A 16,835-nucleotide genomic window follows, 5' to 3' on the forward strand; every position below is an offset into this window, starting at 1 on the left:
AGGCCAGCCAGCCGCCGTTCCGCCCGCAGGCCCCGGCCCGCCGCATGGAGCCGCCCGGGCGCCGGCGGGGCCGCACGCCGCTGCTGCTGCCGCTCGCGCTGTTCGCGCTGCTGGGAGGCGCCGCGGCGCTGCCCCCCGGCTGCAAGCACGACGGGCGGCCCCGAGGGGCCGGCAGGGCGGCGGGCGCCGCCGAGGGCAAGGTGGTGTGCAGCAGCCTGGAGCTCGCGCAGGTCCTGCCCCCCGACACGCTGCCCAACCGCACGGTCACCCTGTGAGTAGCCCTCGCGCCGGGTCCCTCCCTGGGGCGCTTTCTCGTTGCGCCACTTTCTGTCCGCGCAACTTTGGAGAGGGGTCCTGCCGGCACCCACGCGCCTTTGTGTGAGTGAAGCTGCTGGCAGGGGTGGTGCTGGGGTGGTTGACTTGGCAGGGGCGCGTCTCGGGGAAGGCAAGTGAATCTGCCCCGGAGCCGCTTTCCAGTTCCGCTAGTTTGCAAAGTAAAAAGTTTTCGGGTTCCCCCGCGCACCCCGCGCGCCCCGCGCAGTCCCAGCGCAGCTCTTCTGTGGTTGCGCGGTGCCACGTGAGGATGCAAGTAAACATGCAGTCCGCGGAGTTGTCGCTCGTTCATTCCGGGCTTGGGCTTCCAGAAAACACAGTGCTCCGTAGAAGCGCCGGTCCTTCAGCTTTTGTGCGCATTAACTTAGACTGCCGTGCAGTTTGCAAGAATAGTTTGCAGAATACCAAACAACATCAGGACTTGGAATGCCTGTGTGTGTAATTCCCAAACCCCAGACTCCCCTTGCTTTTCGCTCTCTTAGTTTTATCACAGTACAAGAGCACCTTTTAAAATGGAGTTGTTATTAAGGGCGAGAAATACATTTGAGGTGAGTCGTGCACCTTCCAGCCCGGTTTTCATGTGCTTGAGCACTCATATTTAAAAGCCCGAGAACTTTGGGATTGAAAACTGGGTTTGTTGAGCCTTCCATCTCGAGGGACTTGATAAAGTTTCCCATCTGGAAGGAAAAGCTTTTGGTCTTGTAACTACATTTGTGCTCAGAGTCAAGGTCTAGTTTTGCAGGTTTGGTTCTGCCCATTCTAGCCGGACACTTGGAATCTTGATTTTATTTTCTGAACGATGAATTGGTTTGGCAAAGTTTAAGTGTTTCTAATGGATATTTTGTCGAACTGAAATACGAGCCCCTCTGCCCCTCTGTGTTCTTTCCGTTGGTTTCCTAAAGAAAAATCAAGGCTACCACTATAAAAACATGAAGGCAAGGGGAGCAGCATGACCTATGAAAAGCTTAAAATACGGTTTTTAATTTAACCCAAATTAAGGAGAATGTATGGGTAAGATAAGTATAAATCTCATTACGCCTTTGTTCTCACATTTCCATTTGTTTGAATTACGAAAGGTTTAACACAGGAAAACCGAATGTGTTTCTGTCTATGGAGGCATGAAAATGGGTAAAATAGTTTTTGTTGGACTCCTTTTCTGACTCTTGACCATTTGGTAGTGACAGCAGCTGTATTTATTTATTTCTTAGCCAGATTCTTTGAAGTGGAAATTTTGGGTATGGGACCTGTAATTAGTCTTGAGTCAAGTGGAGAAAACCCCAGTGTTGGAGATATCCCTTTATAACTTTGCGGAAATTAGTCATCATTCATTGGGTTCTGGATCAGTGGCGCTCCAGGTGATTCAAGTTTAGGTCGAGTTTTTCAGAACGTCAAGTTTCAGCAGTATTAAATTGGCTATTTGTAAATTGTTTTTGCTTTGCAGATTTTTAGGTGGTATCATAGAAAATCACTCTTAAGCATATTAAACTATTATTAAATAGTATTAAACTATTTCAGTGAATTTTTCATGAGCTGATTAAAATATAAGTGCCTTTGAAATGTCATATTAATCCAATATTTTTTGCACCTGAAACCTCTTTAGATGAAAATAAAATTAGCAGAATTTAGTGAGTGGGAAGAATTTAGAATTGATTTAAGGATCAGCTGATGTTCTGGATTAAGTTGGGTGAAGGTATATCGGACCTGGTAGAGGGTCTTCTGGGCCAGTCCTCTCATTTTACTAGGGAATAAATCAAAGAGTCATGGCAGATAGGTGACTTGCCCAAGTTCCCATAGAAATTGAGGGGCAGGGTCCATGTCCCAGATTCCTGCTGTGCAGTTCAGATTCTTTCTCATCTTGCCCCCTGGCCTTCATCTTCCTTCTTAGTTCAACAGTTTTGTGTGTGTGTATGTGTGTTTCCTGGGTAGTAGGCAGCACATTGAGGTTTTAGACTAGGTGTTAATTTTCTGAGGGTGTGGCAAATTACCACACATTTGGTGGCATAAAACAACAAATTTCTTTTCTCACAATTCTGGAAGCCAGAACTTGGAAAATCAAGTTCTTTTGATTTGAGCCGTGCTTTCTCCAAAGGGCCTTCAGTTTCTGACCTGCCTTGGATTGTGGCACCCTAGTGCCAGTCTCTGCCTCTGCCTCTGCCTCAAGGTTGCTTCTTGCCCCTGTGTCTCTGTGTTTCAAATACTGTTTTTCCTCTTATAAGGACACCAGTCATTGAGTTTAGTGTTGACCCAAAGCCCAGGATGATCTCATCTAAGGATGCGTAACTTAATTACATCTGCAAAGACCCTATTTCCAAATAAGGTCACTTGCAGAGGTAACCAGGGGTGAGAACTTTGGACCCCTTTTGGGGGCATACTATTCAACTCACTACAGAATATGAATAAAACAAGGTCTTTCTTCAGGAACTTACAAGTATTGGGAGAGAAATATTCATGAATCCAGAACAGTATGGTAAATGCTCTAATATTGGGGTGCACATGTAGCAAAAGGAACTCAGGAGGGCATCCAAAGTCCCTTTGGGACATAGTTGGTGGGATCCAGGTTCTGAGGATCCTGAGCCAATTCAAGAAGGATGAGATGGGTAATTGTGAACCAAATAGTGAGTGGATGGGTCTGGGGGGGAGGGGGGGAGGAAATGAGGGGGATGGTCAGTGTTGCTGTGCTGTGCAGTTGATGTTGCTAGATGTCAAGGGCAAGTGTCCACTGCCTGGAGTGGTCAGAGAGGAGCCTGTAAGGGCCAGGTCAAGGACAGGCAGTCTCTCTGGTTTGAGTTTTAATCCCTGAGGTATGGCCAGCCATGTTCAGCTGAGCTGTGATGTGGCTGTGGCAAGGAAAATTGAAGGGATAGAAATTTTCTTTTTCTTTCTTTCTTTCTTTTTTTTTTAAATAATGGAAGATAAGGTAATTTCTACCTAGTGGGTGAACTGGACTTCAGCATAGCCAAGAGCTCGGACCCTTCAGCTACCTTAGTGAAAAACACTTATTTTCTTATTTAGCTGTGTTTATGGAGAGGTCCGACAGAAATCCTCAGCTTGACCAATCTTGTTTCCTGTATCATGTAGTCTTTTGTATTAAAGAATTCTTTAATTTCTGCCCTATTATTTACACCCAAATTGAATAAAAATTTAACTTTTAAATATTTTGTTGGAAATATAAGTTACTCTCTATTCTTGTGTTTTATTTGAAATGCTGCTCGGTATTTTAAGTTTTAAAAATTATGAGGACTTCCGTGATAGAAAGTTTTACAAATTTAGCCCTGATTTTCAGATGTAGTTGTTTTTTTTTTATAATGTTACATAGTGATTCTAGATAAAGGGTTTTTTTTTTAATTTATGATTTGCCAAGTAACTTAGGGACAAAGTCCATATTTTTTCTCAGACTGTTCAACAAAGTAGAATAGTGTGTGAGTTTTGGTTTTTACTTTGTAAAACGTTATGCTTGTTTTTGCCATCAAAGACCTGATGATCAGGGGGCGCCGGGGTGGCTTAGTCGGTTAAGCGTCTGGCTTCCGCTAGGTCATGATCTCAGGGTCCTGGGATTGAGCCCCGCATCGGGCTCCCTGCTCAGCAGGGAGCCTGTTTCTCCCTTTGCCTGCCGCTTCCCCTGCTTGTACTCTCTCCCTCTGTCAAATAAATAAAATCTTAAAAAAAACACCAAAAAACTGATAATCAGACATCAACCAGGGCACCCAGCTCAGTGTCAGGTAGACAAAAGGGAATGCTTGTATTGTTTAGAAACCTAAACCTAGTTGGAAGAAAAGTTTTGCGCAAAAGCAGCATTTAGGGAACAATTGCAAATGTCTGTAATTAAGTAATAAATCCTGTGCTGCCAACTGTTTAAATGCTTTAGGAAGCCTGAAAAGAGGGGAGATCAGTGGGGCTATGGAGGCTCTGGGAGATTTTCTGTTTTCCTGGAGAAGTTTGGACTTGAGCATGGCCTGAGGGCAAGGAAAGATTGGCTTGAGTGTGGGCATTCCGGAGTTCCAGGTAGCGGTGCGGACGGAGTGGTTCTACTCTAGCGGAGAGGTGGTGTTCGGAGCCGGTGGACTGTACGCGGGTTTTTAGAGCCCAGGTGTGGTGGAGGTCGGTTGGGGGAGTATGTGCAGGTGGGAGGAGGAGGTGGTTCAGGCAGAAGCTCCAGGGAGCAGTAGAGGAGCCTGAGAAGTCGCAGCTGGTGGGGTGGGGGACACAGAGGGGAGTACGTGGTCGTAGAAACCAAGGCACGTTCAGGTTTGAAGGAAGCAGTGGGTGCCCCAGTTGAGAGATGCTGAGGGATCAGGACCCAGAAAGCTGAGTTGCTGGGCACTGGCTTGGCCAGCCTGGCGCTTTGGCGCCCTCTGTGGACCGGAGGCCATGAGGGCAGGTTGGGGCGGCTTGAAGGCAGTCAGAGGGGAGGGAGGATGGTGGTGGTAGCTTCTAGATGAGGAAGAATTTCGGTGCGAAGGAAGGTTGTTTAGGGAAAGACAATGAGAGCGCGTCGGAGTAAACTGGGGGTAACTTGGGAGTGGGAGAAATGGATGCTGGAAGGTGAAATGGGGTGGGAGCCACGCACAGGTGCATCAGGTCCTCCTGGCAGAAGGCACGTTTCATCCCTGCGTTAGGAGAGAAGGTGGTCGTGAGGGAGGAGGACATTGGGAGAGCGGATGGGTTGAAGTGGGAGTTCCTGCCCCACTGCTTTTATTTTCCCAAAGAAGACAGGGACGCAAGGCGAGGGAGGAAGGGGCAGCAGGCGGTGTGGAGAGGGAGGAGACACAGGAGTGAGGCGGTCCTTCTGGGAACTGGGAGAAGTGAGCACGCTGGGGATTGCAGAAGCCCCAGCAGGGTGGACTTGTGTCCACTTCTGCGTTGTGATCAAATTCGAAGGGACACAGATGGTCAGCTCAGTTGTTTCTCCAGCCATTTTCAGCCCCGAGGTTTGACTGGTTGGGATTGGCCTGGCTGCTTCTTGGCCAGGGGAGTGCAGCAGAGGGAGAGGTGCGAGCTGTGGCCTGAATTCTTATGGGTCCAGGGTTAGGTTTTTATCTTTGAATTCAAAGGCTTCCATATCTCTGTGGCCTCATTTCCCAATACTGCCAGTACAAATTCTGTTTTCTTTCCCTGCCCATCGGTTGAGGCACTCTGAATACTGTAGGCACTGTGCTGAGTGCTAGGGCTGTTCAGGGAGAAAAAGAAGACGTGATTCTTTCATCTAAGGTTCAGTCCTGTACACAAAGTCGCTGCTTAATCTAAGTGTGCCTTTCACTGTCCCCGGAGCAGAGTTTGGGCTTGGTTTCTTGTGTGTCTTCGGGTTAGTTTGTCAGTCTTGCCTGGAATCCCTGTCCTGGTAAATTCTGGGTTCTTCACAATCCAGCTCAACTCCTGCGAGTTTTTCTCTCACCTTCTGGCTTTTGATCCATCCCTTCTCTGAGCCCAGGTAGTGCTTACTGTCTGTGTTGCCGTGTCACTTTATGTGACACTTGATACTGGTCTCCTAAAGCACATACCCTTGAAGGGAAGGACTGGGAAACCTGTCTTAGTCCAGTGAGAGTATGGGTGAGAATATAATTGTTCCTTATTGACAAGAGTCATGCTAACAAAGATAATACTGTATGGTGCGACAAAAGGACAAGTGTGGGGATGAAAGAGGGATGTGAATTCAGATTTTTACCCTATTTCGGCAAATGAGAACAATTATTTATTTAGGTCAGCATTTTATGGCTGTAGGGTCCCCTATTGAAGAAAGGTATGCCAAATCTGTTTTACAGTTACACGTTTTTTAAAAAGATTAATTAAATTAATTAATTTATTTTTAAAGGTTTTATTTATTTATCTGACAGAGAGAGACACAGCGAGAGAGGGAACACAAGCAGGGGGAGTGGGAGAGGGAGAAGCAGGCTCCTCGCTGAGCAGGGAGCCCGATGCGGAGCCCGATGCGGGGCTCGATCCCAGGACCCTGGGATCCTGACCTGAGCGGAAGGCAGACACTTAACGACTGAGCCACCCAGGCATCCCAAGATTTATTTATTTTAGAGAGAGACAGTGAGTGCATGTGCAGGAGGAGGGACAGAGTGTGTGTGTGGGGGGGGGGAGGGGGCAAAAAGAGGGAGAGAGAGAGAATCTCAAGCAGACTCCCACTAAGTAAGGGTGGAGCTCGATGCGGGGCTCCATCCCAGGACTCTGAGATCCTGACCTGAGCCGAAATCAAGAGTTGGCCGCTTAACCTGCTAAGCCACCCACGTGCCCCTGTTTACATTTGACATAAGTGACCTTATGTGTGCGGTGACTCCTCACATGAGACAGTGTGGTGGCAAGTTGCTCAGAAATACTGAAGAATTTTGGGCAACTGAGGCATTTGGTCCATGAATGCAAATCTTAAGTTTTTTTTTTTTTTCCAACGTGGTGAGAAGGTGTTACATGACCCAGCCTCTGAGTCTTGTTGCTTCTTGCCTGCTTGGTGTGCTCCAGCATCATCAGGAGTGTATGAGAGAAGTTGGTGGGTTTGGCAATAAACCAGAAATTAAAATACCAGGAACAAAAGAACGCAGGAGCGTTTGGAGAACCTTGCTCCAGTTCAGCTGCTTTGCCCAGGAGCCTGTAAAGATGGTTTTAAAAAACGGACAAAGACCCCCCAAAAAACAAAAGTAAAAGCTCTGAAAGTAAGTCAGAAAATGACAGTGCAACGTTTTAATGTCATCAGTGATTTTTTTTTTTTTCCTATTTTGCTGCACGTCTGAAGGCCATTGTTTTCTGTATTGGCTGTATTCCTGTGGAGGAATCTCAAATCCAGGGAATACACTCGTTTATTGTTGTGTCAACATTTTTATGGTAAACAGACAAAAACTGGGATACAGAGACCTTTAAATTTTAGTAGCTTATTAAGTCAGTTTTTGCAAAGATAAGGACGTGATAGATGTATACTTGCTCAATGAGGTTTTAATTGCTGCCCAACTAAATTTATTTTAAAACTTAATGTAATTTTAATGCTTTATGTATGGTGTAGCTTGTATATCTGTTCAAATGCAGATGATTTCAGTCTGAGGACGGAGTTTTAAAGAAAGTAAGCATCATCTCCCAAGCTGGGGTTTCTTTTCTTTTTTTCTTTTTTCTTCATGACTAAACTTTTCAGAAATTTTGCGTGTCTGGTAAGGGAATCACCTGCATGTCGGAGTCGGTGGGGGTGGGGAACAGAGATGTAGAGGGCATCTCACAGAAGGCGCGTTCTTTTAGTACCAAGCTGAGCACAGGGCAGATATTGGGCTTGTCACCCAGGGAAGCATTTCTTGCCCTCAGATCCCTCCTGTCCAGGGTCTAAAGGGAACAAAAGGAAAGTTTAAGGGATTGGTGTAAGAATTATTCAGAATAATCCCTCTCCCACCCCTCCTACCCCCGAACACTCTGGTCTTCTTTTTCCTTTTTGTAAGCTGCAAGCTCAGGCTTAAATTTGCGCTTTTCCACATCCAGCAGGGTCTGTCCAAAGACCAGAATCCACTTTAGATATTTACTGTTCTCTAGTGGCATTCTTTTTTTTTTTTTTTTTTTAATGGTTCTAGTATCCAACTTTAATAAATTTACCACATTCTCTTATGGCAGCTAATATTTGGGTTTCATTATTCATTTCATTGGTTTAAAAATACAAAGAAAACAATGTAAACTGTATATAGGAAGAAATTGTGTTCCCCAATGAACTGTAATCTTATAAATCCTTAATAAAAGGGAAAGTTTTAAAGGATTCCTTGAGGTTAAAACCAGAAAAGAGAAGGAAAAACATACAGTCTTTCAAATGATCTTGTTTTGAAGAGAGATAGAATGGGAAAGTATTTGGTATTTGCTGAAGTGATGTATTTTTAAAAAGTTGATGCATAGTTTATACATAATATTAAATTAGTTTCAGGTATACAACATAGTGATTAGACAATTTTATACATTATGCACTGCTCAGCACATTAAGTATAGTTACCATCTGTCACCATTCAAACTCATGACAATATTGTTGACTATATTCCCTATGTTGTACTTTTCATCTATGTAACATTTTATAACTGGAAGTTTGTACCTCTTAATCCCCTTCACCTGTTTTCATCCATCCCTCCTTTGGCAACCACCAATTTGTTCTCTATTTCACTTAGCGTAATACCCTGTAGGTCCATCCATGTTGTTGCAAATGGCAAAATTTTATTCTTTCTTATGGTTGAGCAATACTTTATTATACACACACACACGTGCGCGTGCGCGCCACATCTTTATCCATTCATCTGTCGATGGATGCTTAAGTTGCTTCCATGTTTTGGGTGTTGTAAATAATGCTGCAATAAACATAGGGATGCATATATCTTTCTGGATTTGTGTTTTTGTTTTCTTTGGGTAAATACCCAGCAATGGAATTACTGGGTCATACGGTATTTCTATTTTTAATTTTTTGAGCAGCCTCGTTACAGGTTTCCACAGTGGCTGCACCAGTTTACATTCCTACCAACTGTGCACAAGGGTTCTCTTTTCTCCACATCCTTGCCAACACTTAATGATTTCTTGTCTTTTGATACTAGCCATTCTGACAGGTGTGAGGTGATACCTTATTGTAGTTCTGATTGCATTTCCCTGATGATTAGTGATGTTGAGCATCTTTCATTGTGTTGGCCATCTGTATGTTTTCTTTGGAAAAATGCCTGTTCAGGTCCTCTGCTCATTTTTAATCGAATTGTTAGGGTTTTTTTTTTTTTTTTTTGGTGTTGAATTGTGTGATTTCTTTATATATTTTGGATATTAACCCGTTATTGGATATATAATTTGCAAGTGTTTCTCTCATTCACTAGGGTGCCTTTTCACTTTGTAGATGGTTTCCTTTGCTGCACAAAAGCTTTTTAGTTTGATTTAGTCCCAATAGTTTATTTTTGCTTTTATTTCCTTTGTCTGGGGAGACATATCCACGAAAATGTTACTAAGGCCATTGTCCAAGACATTGCTGTCCATGCTTTGTTTTAGTTTTATGGTTTCAGGTCTTACATTTAGACTTTTCATCCGTTTTGAGTTTATCTTTGTGGTGTAAGAAAGTGGTGCAGTTTCATTCTTTTGCATGTAGCTATCCAGTTTTCCCAACACCATTTATTGAAAGGACTGTCTTTTCCCCATTGTATATTTTTGCCACCTTTGTTGTAGATTAATTGATCTTATCAGCATGGGTTTATTTCTGGGCTCTCTATTCTGTTCCATTGATTTATGTGTATTTTTGTGTCAGTATTATACTGTTTTGATTGCCATAGTTTTGTAGTATGGTTTTTTTCTTAATTTTATTCCAATATAATTAATGTACAGTGTTACATTAGTTTCCAGTGTACAATATAGTGATTCAACAATTCTGTAAATTATTGTGCATCAGGATAAGTATAGTTTGTAGTTTTTTTTTAAGATTTATTTATTTTAGAGAGAGTGTGCACACACGTGTGTGTGAGCACGAGCCGGGGAGGGGGAGAGGGAGAGGGAGTGAATCTCAAGCAGACTTTCTGCTGAGCACAGAGCCTGATGTGGGCCTCCATCGATCCTGAGATCATTACCTGAGCTGAAACCAAGAGTTGGATGCTTAACTGGCTGAGCCACCCATGTGCCCCTTGTTCCTGATTTTAGAGGAACAACTTTCAGTTATCATTGAATATGACATTAGCTGTGGGTTTGTCATATATGGCCTCTATTATATTGAGGTATGTTCTGCTAAACGCACTTTCTTAAGAGTTTTTATCACAAATGGATGTTGTACTTTGCAAATGCTTTTTTTGCATCTACTGAGATGATAATATGATTTTTATCATTTTGTTAATGTGATGCAGCATGTTGATTGATCTTATGGATACTGAACCATCCTTGCATTCCTGGAATATATCCCACTTGATTGCGGTGAATGATCCTTTTAATGAATTGTTGAATTCAATTTGCTAATTCTGAAATTGTTGAGGATTTTTGCACATATGCTCATCAAGGATATTGGCCAGTACTTTTTCTCTTCTTCTTCTTCTTTCTTCTTCCTTCTTCCTTTCTTCTTCTTCCTTCTTCCTTCTTCTTCTTCATGTCTTTATTTGGTTTTGGTACCAGGATAATGGACTTGTGGAATGAATTGGGAAGCTTTCCTTCCTCTTATAATTTTAGGAATAGTTTGAGAAGAGTAGGTACTAACTCTTTAAATGTTTGGTAGAATTCATCTGTGTAGCTGTCTGGTCCTGGACTTTTGTTTGTTGGGAGTTTTTTTGATTACGTATTGACTTTTGTTACTAGTACTCTGTTTAGATTTTCTATTTCCTCCTGATTCAGTCTTGGAAGATTGTGTATTTCTAGGAATTTATCCATTTCTCCTAGGTTGTCCAATTTGTTGGCATGTAATTTTTTGTAGTAGTTTTTTATAGTCCTTTATATTTCTGTGAGGTCAGTCAGTTGTCCTCTTTGATTTCTGATTTTATTTGAGTCTTTTTTTCTTGATGAGTCTTGCTAAAGGTTTATCAATTTTATCTTTTCAGAGAACTAGGCTCTTGGTTTCATTGATTTTTTTTTTTTTAGATTTATTTCTATTCTGATCTTCATTATTTCTTTTCTTCTAACTTTGGGCATTTTTTTGGTTTGTTTTTGTTTTTTCTTCACTAGTTCCTTTAGGTGTGGGTTTGAATTTATCTGAAATTTTTCTTGTTTCTTGAGGTGGGCCTGTGTCCTTGTGAACTTCCCTATTAGGACTGCTTTCGCTGTGTCCCAAAGCTTTTGGACCATTGTGTTTCCATTTGTCTCTAGCGGTTTTTTGATTTCCTCTTTGATTTCGTTGTTGACCCATTAGTAGTTCTGTAGCATGTTGTTTAGCTGTAAGTGGCATTTTTGATAATTCCTATCCTACTTTTTAAAAATTGCTTGCTTTTGCATTCATTCAGCAAAGTTACTGCCTACTCTGCTTGTTGTAGACTTAGGTGGGCTTATGTGACTTTTTATCTCTGAGCATGACTGTCTCATTGGTCATTAGACCAGTTTACCCTAGTCTTGTATGCTTGTATCCCTTTCTGGAACTCCACTTTTTGCCTTTAAACTGTACAGTATCTAGCCTGCATTTCCCTGGTTAGACTGACTGGCTCTTTGGGATGTGATTTAACCGGCATCTTGCTCCATGGCTGCACTCGGCTAAGAGAGCTAGAGGTAGCAGAAGGGTAATGGGTGGATTTGTAGAAATTCTTATCGGCATTTTCTACAGGGAAGTGTGCAAGACTGGCTTAGGAGAACCTTACTAAAGGAGTTGATAGACCTTATCGTTCAGTGGCCATCACTCCTTACCCCTCACGTCCACCTGCCAGGCACAAAACCTTTTCCCAACCTAGTGTGTCTCAGATCTCTTATAGTACGTAATTGCTTCCATTATTTATGGCAGTTCTTTCCGAGAACTTTCATGCCATGACCTGTATAGGCAACAATGATGTTTGTGTGAATGGTGCCCCAGCCCCAGGGGGTCGAGGGGAGCAGCTCTCTCCACTTCCCTGTAACCCGGATGGTGAATTTGCTGTTGAGGTTTTCAGCCTTGCGTGGAATCACCTGGGAGCATGAAAAGCTCAGCTGCCTGGGCCACAGACCTCATGCTCTTGTTTGTTCCAGAATGAGGCCTAGACGCTGGTGTTTTTCAGAGCTCTACAGGTGATTCTGATGTCACTTGGGTTAAGAACCTGTTGTCTAGTAGCCTAGCGACCTGAGGGTTGACCATCTGGCCCAGCTGTTCTGCAGGAGAAGTAGAAGAAGGAACGGAGGAACAAACTGAGGGCAGTGATTTAATATCCGGTCATGGGGTTAAGGACACTAAGGTTTTAGCACATGTGGTGGCACCGAGTGAACTGAAAGCACCTAACAGCAGCGAGCTGTTGTTCAAACCAGCATTTGAGGGCCTGGTACTCACGTGGAGCAGGCCACAAATACTTACTGTACCTTGAATCCATTATCTTATATTTAAAATAGAGATGTCCTGGGGCACCTATGTGGCTCAGTCGGTGGAGCATCTGACTCTTGATTTCCTCTCAGGTCATGATCTCATGGGTCCTGGGATTGAACCTGGAGCCTGAGACGGACTCGGTGCTCAGTGGGGGGTCTGCTTGCGATTCTGTCTCTCCCTCTCCTCTTCACCCTGCACACCACACCCTCTCTGTAAAGTTATGAATAAATAAATCTTAAAAAAATAAAGATTTTCTGGTCATAATGCATTATTAATATAAAAGGAGAGAGAAAGTAGGAGAGGCCCAATTTCCCAAGTATGTACCTGCTCTGGGGATTGGTTTCTTTTGGGGGGGGGGGAACTTTACAATAAAAAAAAGAGCTTCTTCTAATTTGTATTGTGATTATTAGTGAAGTTTAATATAATTTGGCATGTTTACAAAAGGGTCGTTTGTATTTGACCACCTTCTCTGTACGTTTTTATTTTCTAGTACTTCCCTCCCCCCCCCCCCCCCCTAATATTCTTGAGATTTTTAGACACTACCTAATCATCTGGTAACATTTTAAAAATTATTTTCTTGCTGCTTTGGCTGGGACGAAGGAGGCCAGACCGGGGGAATCCTTGTCATATTTCTGACTTTGGGTGACAGGCATGTTGGGCAGACCAGGATAGGAGATTTTCTCTATTCTAGGCTGTGAGCCTGAATCCGCTCATACAGCAGGCCTTTGCTAGTTGCTTTTAGCGGATTATCAATTTAGATGATGGACATTCCTCGTTCTTAGTTTAAATAAAAAAAAAAAATACATCTTACATCTTTTGCGCCCCCCTCCCTTATTTTGCCTTAAGTTTAAATTACATAGTGTTTGAATTTTGCATATTTGAAAACTTTTTTTTTTTTTTGGTGGTGGTGGTTCCTGAGTAATCCTGAGGGGTGCAAGTCTACAGAATTATATATCCTATAAAAAGAAAGCTAAATTATCCAGACCCTTAGAATCATTTTAGAATTTTTGTTCTAACTTTTTAGATGACAGTGCCCTGAGCATAAAGGAAATCTTGGCAAAATTGCTAGCTCTCCATGAAAAAGCACCGCTTCCTCCCTATTTAAGAATGGTATTTGCAGGCCATAATGTCTCATCAGGAGAGGAATAAGCATGCCCCCTACTGAGGCTGGGGAGATGTAGGGGATTCTTGGGGTCATCAGAGCTCCCCTAGCCCCCTGCTCCTCCTCCCCACTCCTGCATCCCTAGTACAGGGAGTAATCCGCAGTATGTGATTGTGAATTAAATTCACTCCCTAGATGGAAGATATTTCTGAACTAGAATATATAGTTCCCAATATGTGACCTGGCCTCATCTAGAATGTCTGTTCCATTGAGGTCAGAGACTGACTCTGCCTTGTTCCCTCTTGCAACTGTAGCGCCTGGAATAGTGACCCGTATTTAAGGGCATTTCTGTGATGGCCTCATAGCGGGGGCTGGACAGAAAGGGGGTTGTAGATTGTGTTGGGGATGACACTTCAGTCCAAACCCTCCTTAAATTTAATCGAAGGAAGCTTAGAGTGGCCTTCGAGGTGTAAGTGTAATACAGATTCTTTAATGCAACTGTTAAACTTCTCTTTAAGTCTGCCTGAATCTAAGTCTAATTAAGTTGATTCATTTCCCATCAAGATAAGACTTAAAAGCATCCTTTGTTTTATTGTGCAATGCTCCCCAGCTCTTTTCTCACGAAGAGGCAAAGAGAAATTGACGAGTGCTGTATTCATCTCCAGGACCATGTTTAAGATAAATGTGCTTTCTATTAGATTAATCTTTTTTTTTTTTAACCTGTCTTTTGTTTGTGTTTTAGACAAGACCAAGCATAAACTCTCCCTTAATGGCCAAGACTCGACTAGATTTCTAAAGTCATTACAGTACCGTGGGACTTGAAGTCCACCTTGACAATGCTAGGCTGACTCTTCATTCCTTGTGACTGGGTCCTGCCTCTCCTTTGCTTGCAACAAGGCAGCCTTCATACTGTTTGAGCTATTTATAATCCTCCCTCTCTTACCAGATTGTGAACTCTTGATGGTGATATTTATCTTTGTATTTTCAGTGTCTAGCACATAAGCACTCAGTAAATCTTTGTATAAAGAAGTCTCATTTTCCCCACTGTTTTTTTTCCAAGTAGGACTGGGGGAAGAATCTTGCATCGTTCTTAACGAGGGATGAATCTATCATGGATAAGCTTGGGGTTCTTTAAAGCGGAAAACCCAATAAGGTCAAGGCTTACATTCCCATTACTACCACTCTTCATTTGATAATGAAAGATATCTTACCCAGATTAGTTTGTCCCACCCCACCTTTTCTTGATCCTGTTTCCTCCTATCTCTTGAGAAACCATCACTTGTTTTTCCTGTGTTTTGAGTTTCTCCCCTGGTTTGTGATGTTTCTCCTGGGCATACATAGCCATACCTTTTCTCCTTTCCCCAAAATACCCCCTGGTCACACCGTGTTGGAGGGGTCACTCTCTTCCTTCACAATAAAGCTTCTTGAAAAATGGCTTGAATCCATTGTCTTTATTTCTTCACTTTTTATATCAGTTTCAACCCATTGCTGTTTAGTTTCTGGACTGTGCCCAGTCTGAAATCTGTCTAGACACAAACATGTTCCATTTGCTACCCCATGGATCGTCTTCTGGTCCTTTTGCTCAATGGTCCCCACCTCTGTTATCAGGCTTGCCTAGTGATTGAATCTTGGCAGTTCACATGGTTTGGGCCAGGAAGGTCTTAGGGGTGGGTGGCCAGCTTGGCCGTGTGGCTTCCCTGCCAGGATTGACCACGAAGAGCCATACATCCTGATTAATGCTTTCTGAAGTACTGAGAATGGGTGTCGTCCAGTCTGAACCCGTGAGAAATAGAGATTGTCCACTTGAGACTATTGCCTGTTTAAAGAATCCTAGAGAGCTGTTCGGTGACTAGACTTAAAAAAAAAAAAAAGAGCTCTTCTCTCAGGGGTAAAGTTGAACAACTTGTCCATCAGCTCTGCTAGAAGTTAGCAACCACAGATGGGGACCATGAGTGTAAAAACTTGGTCAGACTTTCCCTGTTTCAGCTTTCTCATGTTCTCAGGTCTTTGTGTTAGTGTTACCATCTCTTCCCATTTGAGTGATTATAAAACCTTTTAAAGATTGCGGGTGTCTTGCTGTCACTGCATGAACACAGATGAGGGCGGGTGATGGGGGCACTCTACGTGGTCTTAGTACGTTGAGTGGTACTAGATGGTGGCAGCTTTCAAATGGAAAGTGTGGGGACCTGCAGTCGGTGAATACCAGACTCCCCTTGTGCCTGGAAAACATTGCTGGGAGGTGAACATCATATGGCCCCATCAGGCTCTCTCTTCCTCTTTTATATTTCTTTGTTCTGCTAGTCTATGAAACTGCATGTAAGCCTTCATGGTTATATTTTATTCTGATCCTGAGTGATTATTTTTAATTTATTTCAGTTTAGGTTGGGTTATTTTTAGGGATGCATTTATTTTTCTGTTGGGATGTTGCAGGATAATAAAATCAATGGAAAGATTCTGGCCTTATTCTCTTTCAAGAGCATGGGACTCAGAAAACACAGCTTAGCCTTCTGATGAAATCAATTTGATAGACCTGCTTTTTCCAGTTTTGACTTAACCTGCAGGATTCACGATTGAGTTACGTGGTTACAGACTGTTTCTATTACTAGTTTAACTTTCTCCCGAAACCAGTTTGGTAATTACATGGAAATACAATGACGAGAGAACCTTACGCTGTCTATACAGCTTTTTGGCTTACAGAACTAACTATCTGTAAGATCCTCTAACTGATTTAGAGGTTGTAATGACAGCCAACATTCAGATATTTATCATGTGCCAGGTCCTGTGCCAAATGCTTCACATACCACATCTCATTAAAACCACTTTGTGAGGTCGGTAGTGTCTCCGGCTGACAGGTGTGCCGACTGAAGCGTGGACAGGTAAAGTGATCCTCTCAAGTTACCTGTTATGTAGGCTTCTGGCCCCAGACTGTGACCTCTAGGCCTGTAATTCTCAGTATTATGTCCGTAAAAGACGTACCCGACAACTTACGTGTTCACTTTGGCCGTAGGGTGGGGTTAAGTCTTTGTTGAAACAGAGGATATGGGACTTGTTTGCTTTGAACCATCTCTTAGAGGCGGCTGGCTGATGGGATAACGAGGTAACCAAGAATCCTCACCAGCTGCGTATTATGTCTAAGGAGCTGTAGAAGAAAGAATTTGAACATCCCCTTTTAATATCCTCGAGTGGTTTGGGAGTGACTGGGGCGGTCACACGTAGGACTGCAGTGTAGTATTATTGATGATTAGATAATCAGTCATCTTCTTGTCTGCGTTCTTGAGGTTTAAAACTTTATCCTGGAATAGTAATTGCCCCCATCTCAAGCTTAGCTGCCATGTTAAGATGGAAGGAATAATAAGAGCATAGGGAAATAGTTGCTTTTTGGGTAGGTTTCCCTTTTTAGGGGAGTTCATACCCACATGTCACAATTGTGCTGGGTAAGCAGAGAACTGGCATTCTTCTTATTGGATGAAG

At 43.0% G+C, this 16,835-nt stretch overlaps 1 protein-coding gene across 1 annotated transcript in view; it reads left to right on the top strand.

The window, feature by feature from the left end:
- The first annotated feature begins 44 nt into the window (after nt 1-44).
- ADGRA3 (adhesion G protein-coupled receptor A3) overlaps nt 45-16,835 on the top strand; it is a 124,206-nt gene continuing 107,415 nt past the window's right edge. The window contains exon 1 of the mRNA XM_021679428.2: nt 45-271. Coding sequence (XP_021535103.2) covers nt 45-271 — 227 coding nt within the window. The remainder of the gene's footprint in view (nt 272-16,835) is intronic.

The sequence above is a fragment of the Neomonachus schauinslandi genome, chromosome 2 (genome assembly GCF_002201575.2).
Source record: "Neomonachus schauinslandi chromosome 2, ASM220157v2, whole genome shotgun sequence".
Lineage (NCBI taxonomy): Eukaryota > Metazoa > Chordata > Mammalia > Carnivora > Phocidae > Neomonachus > Neomonachus schauinslandi.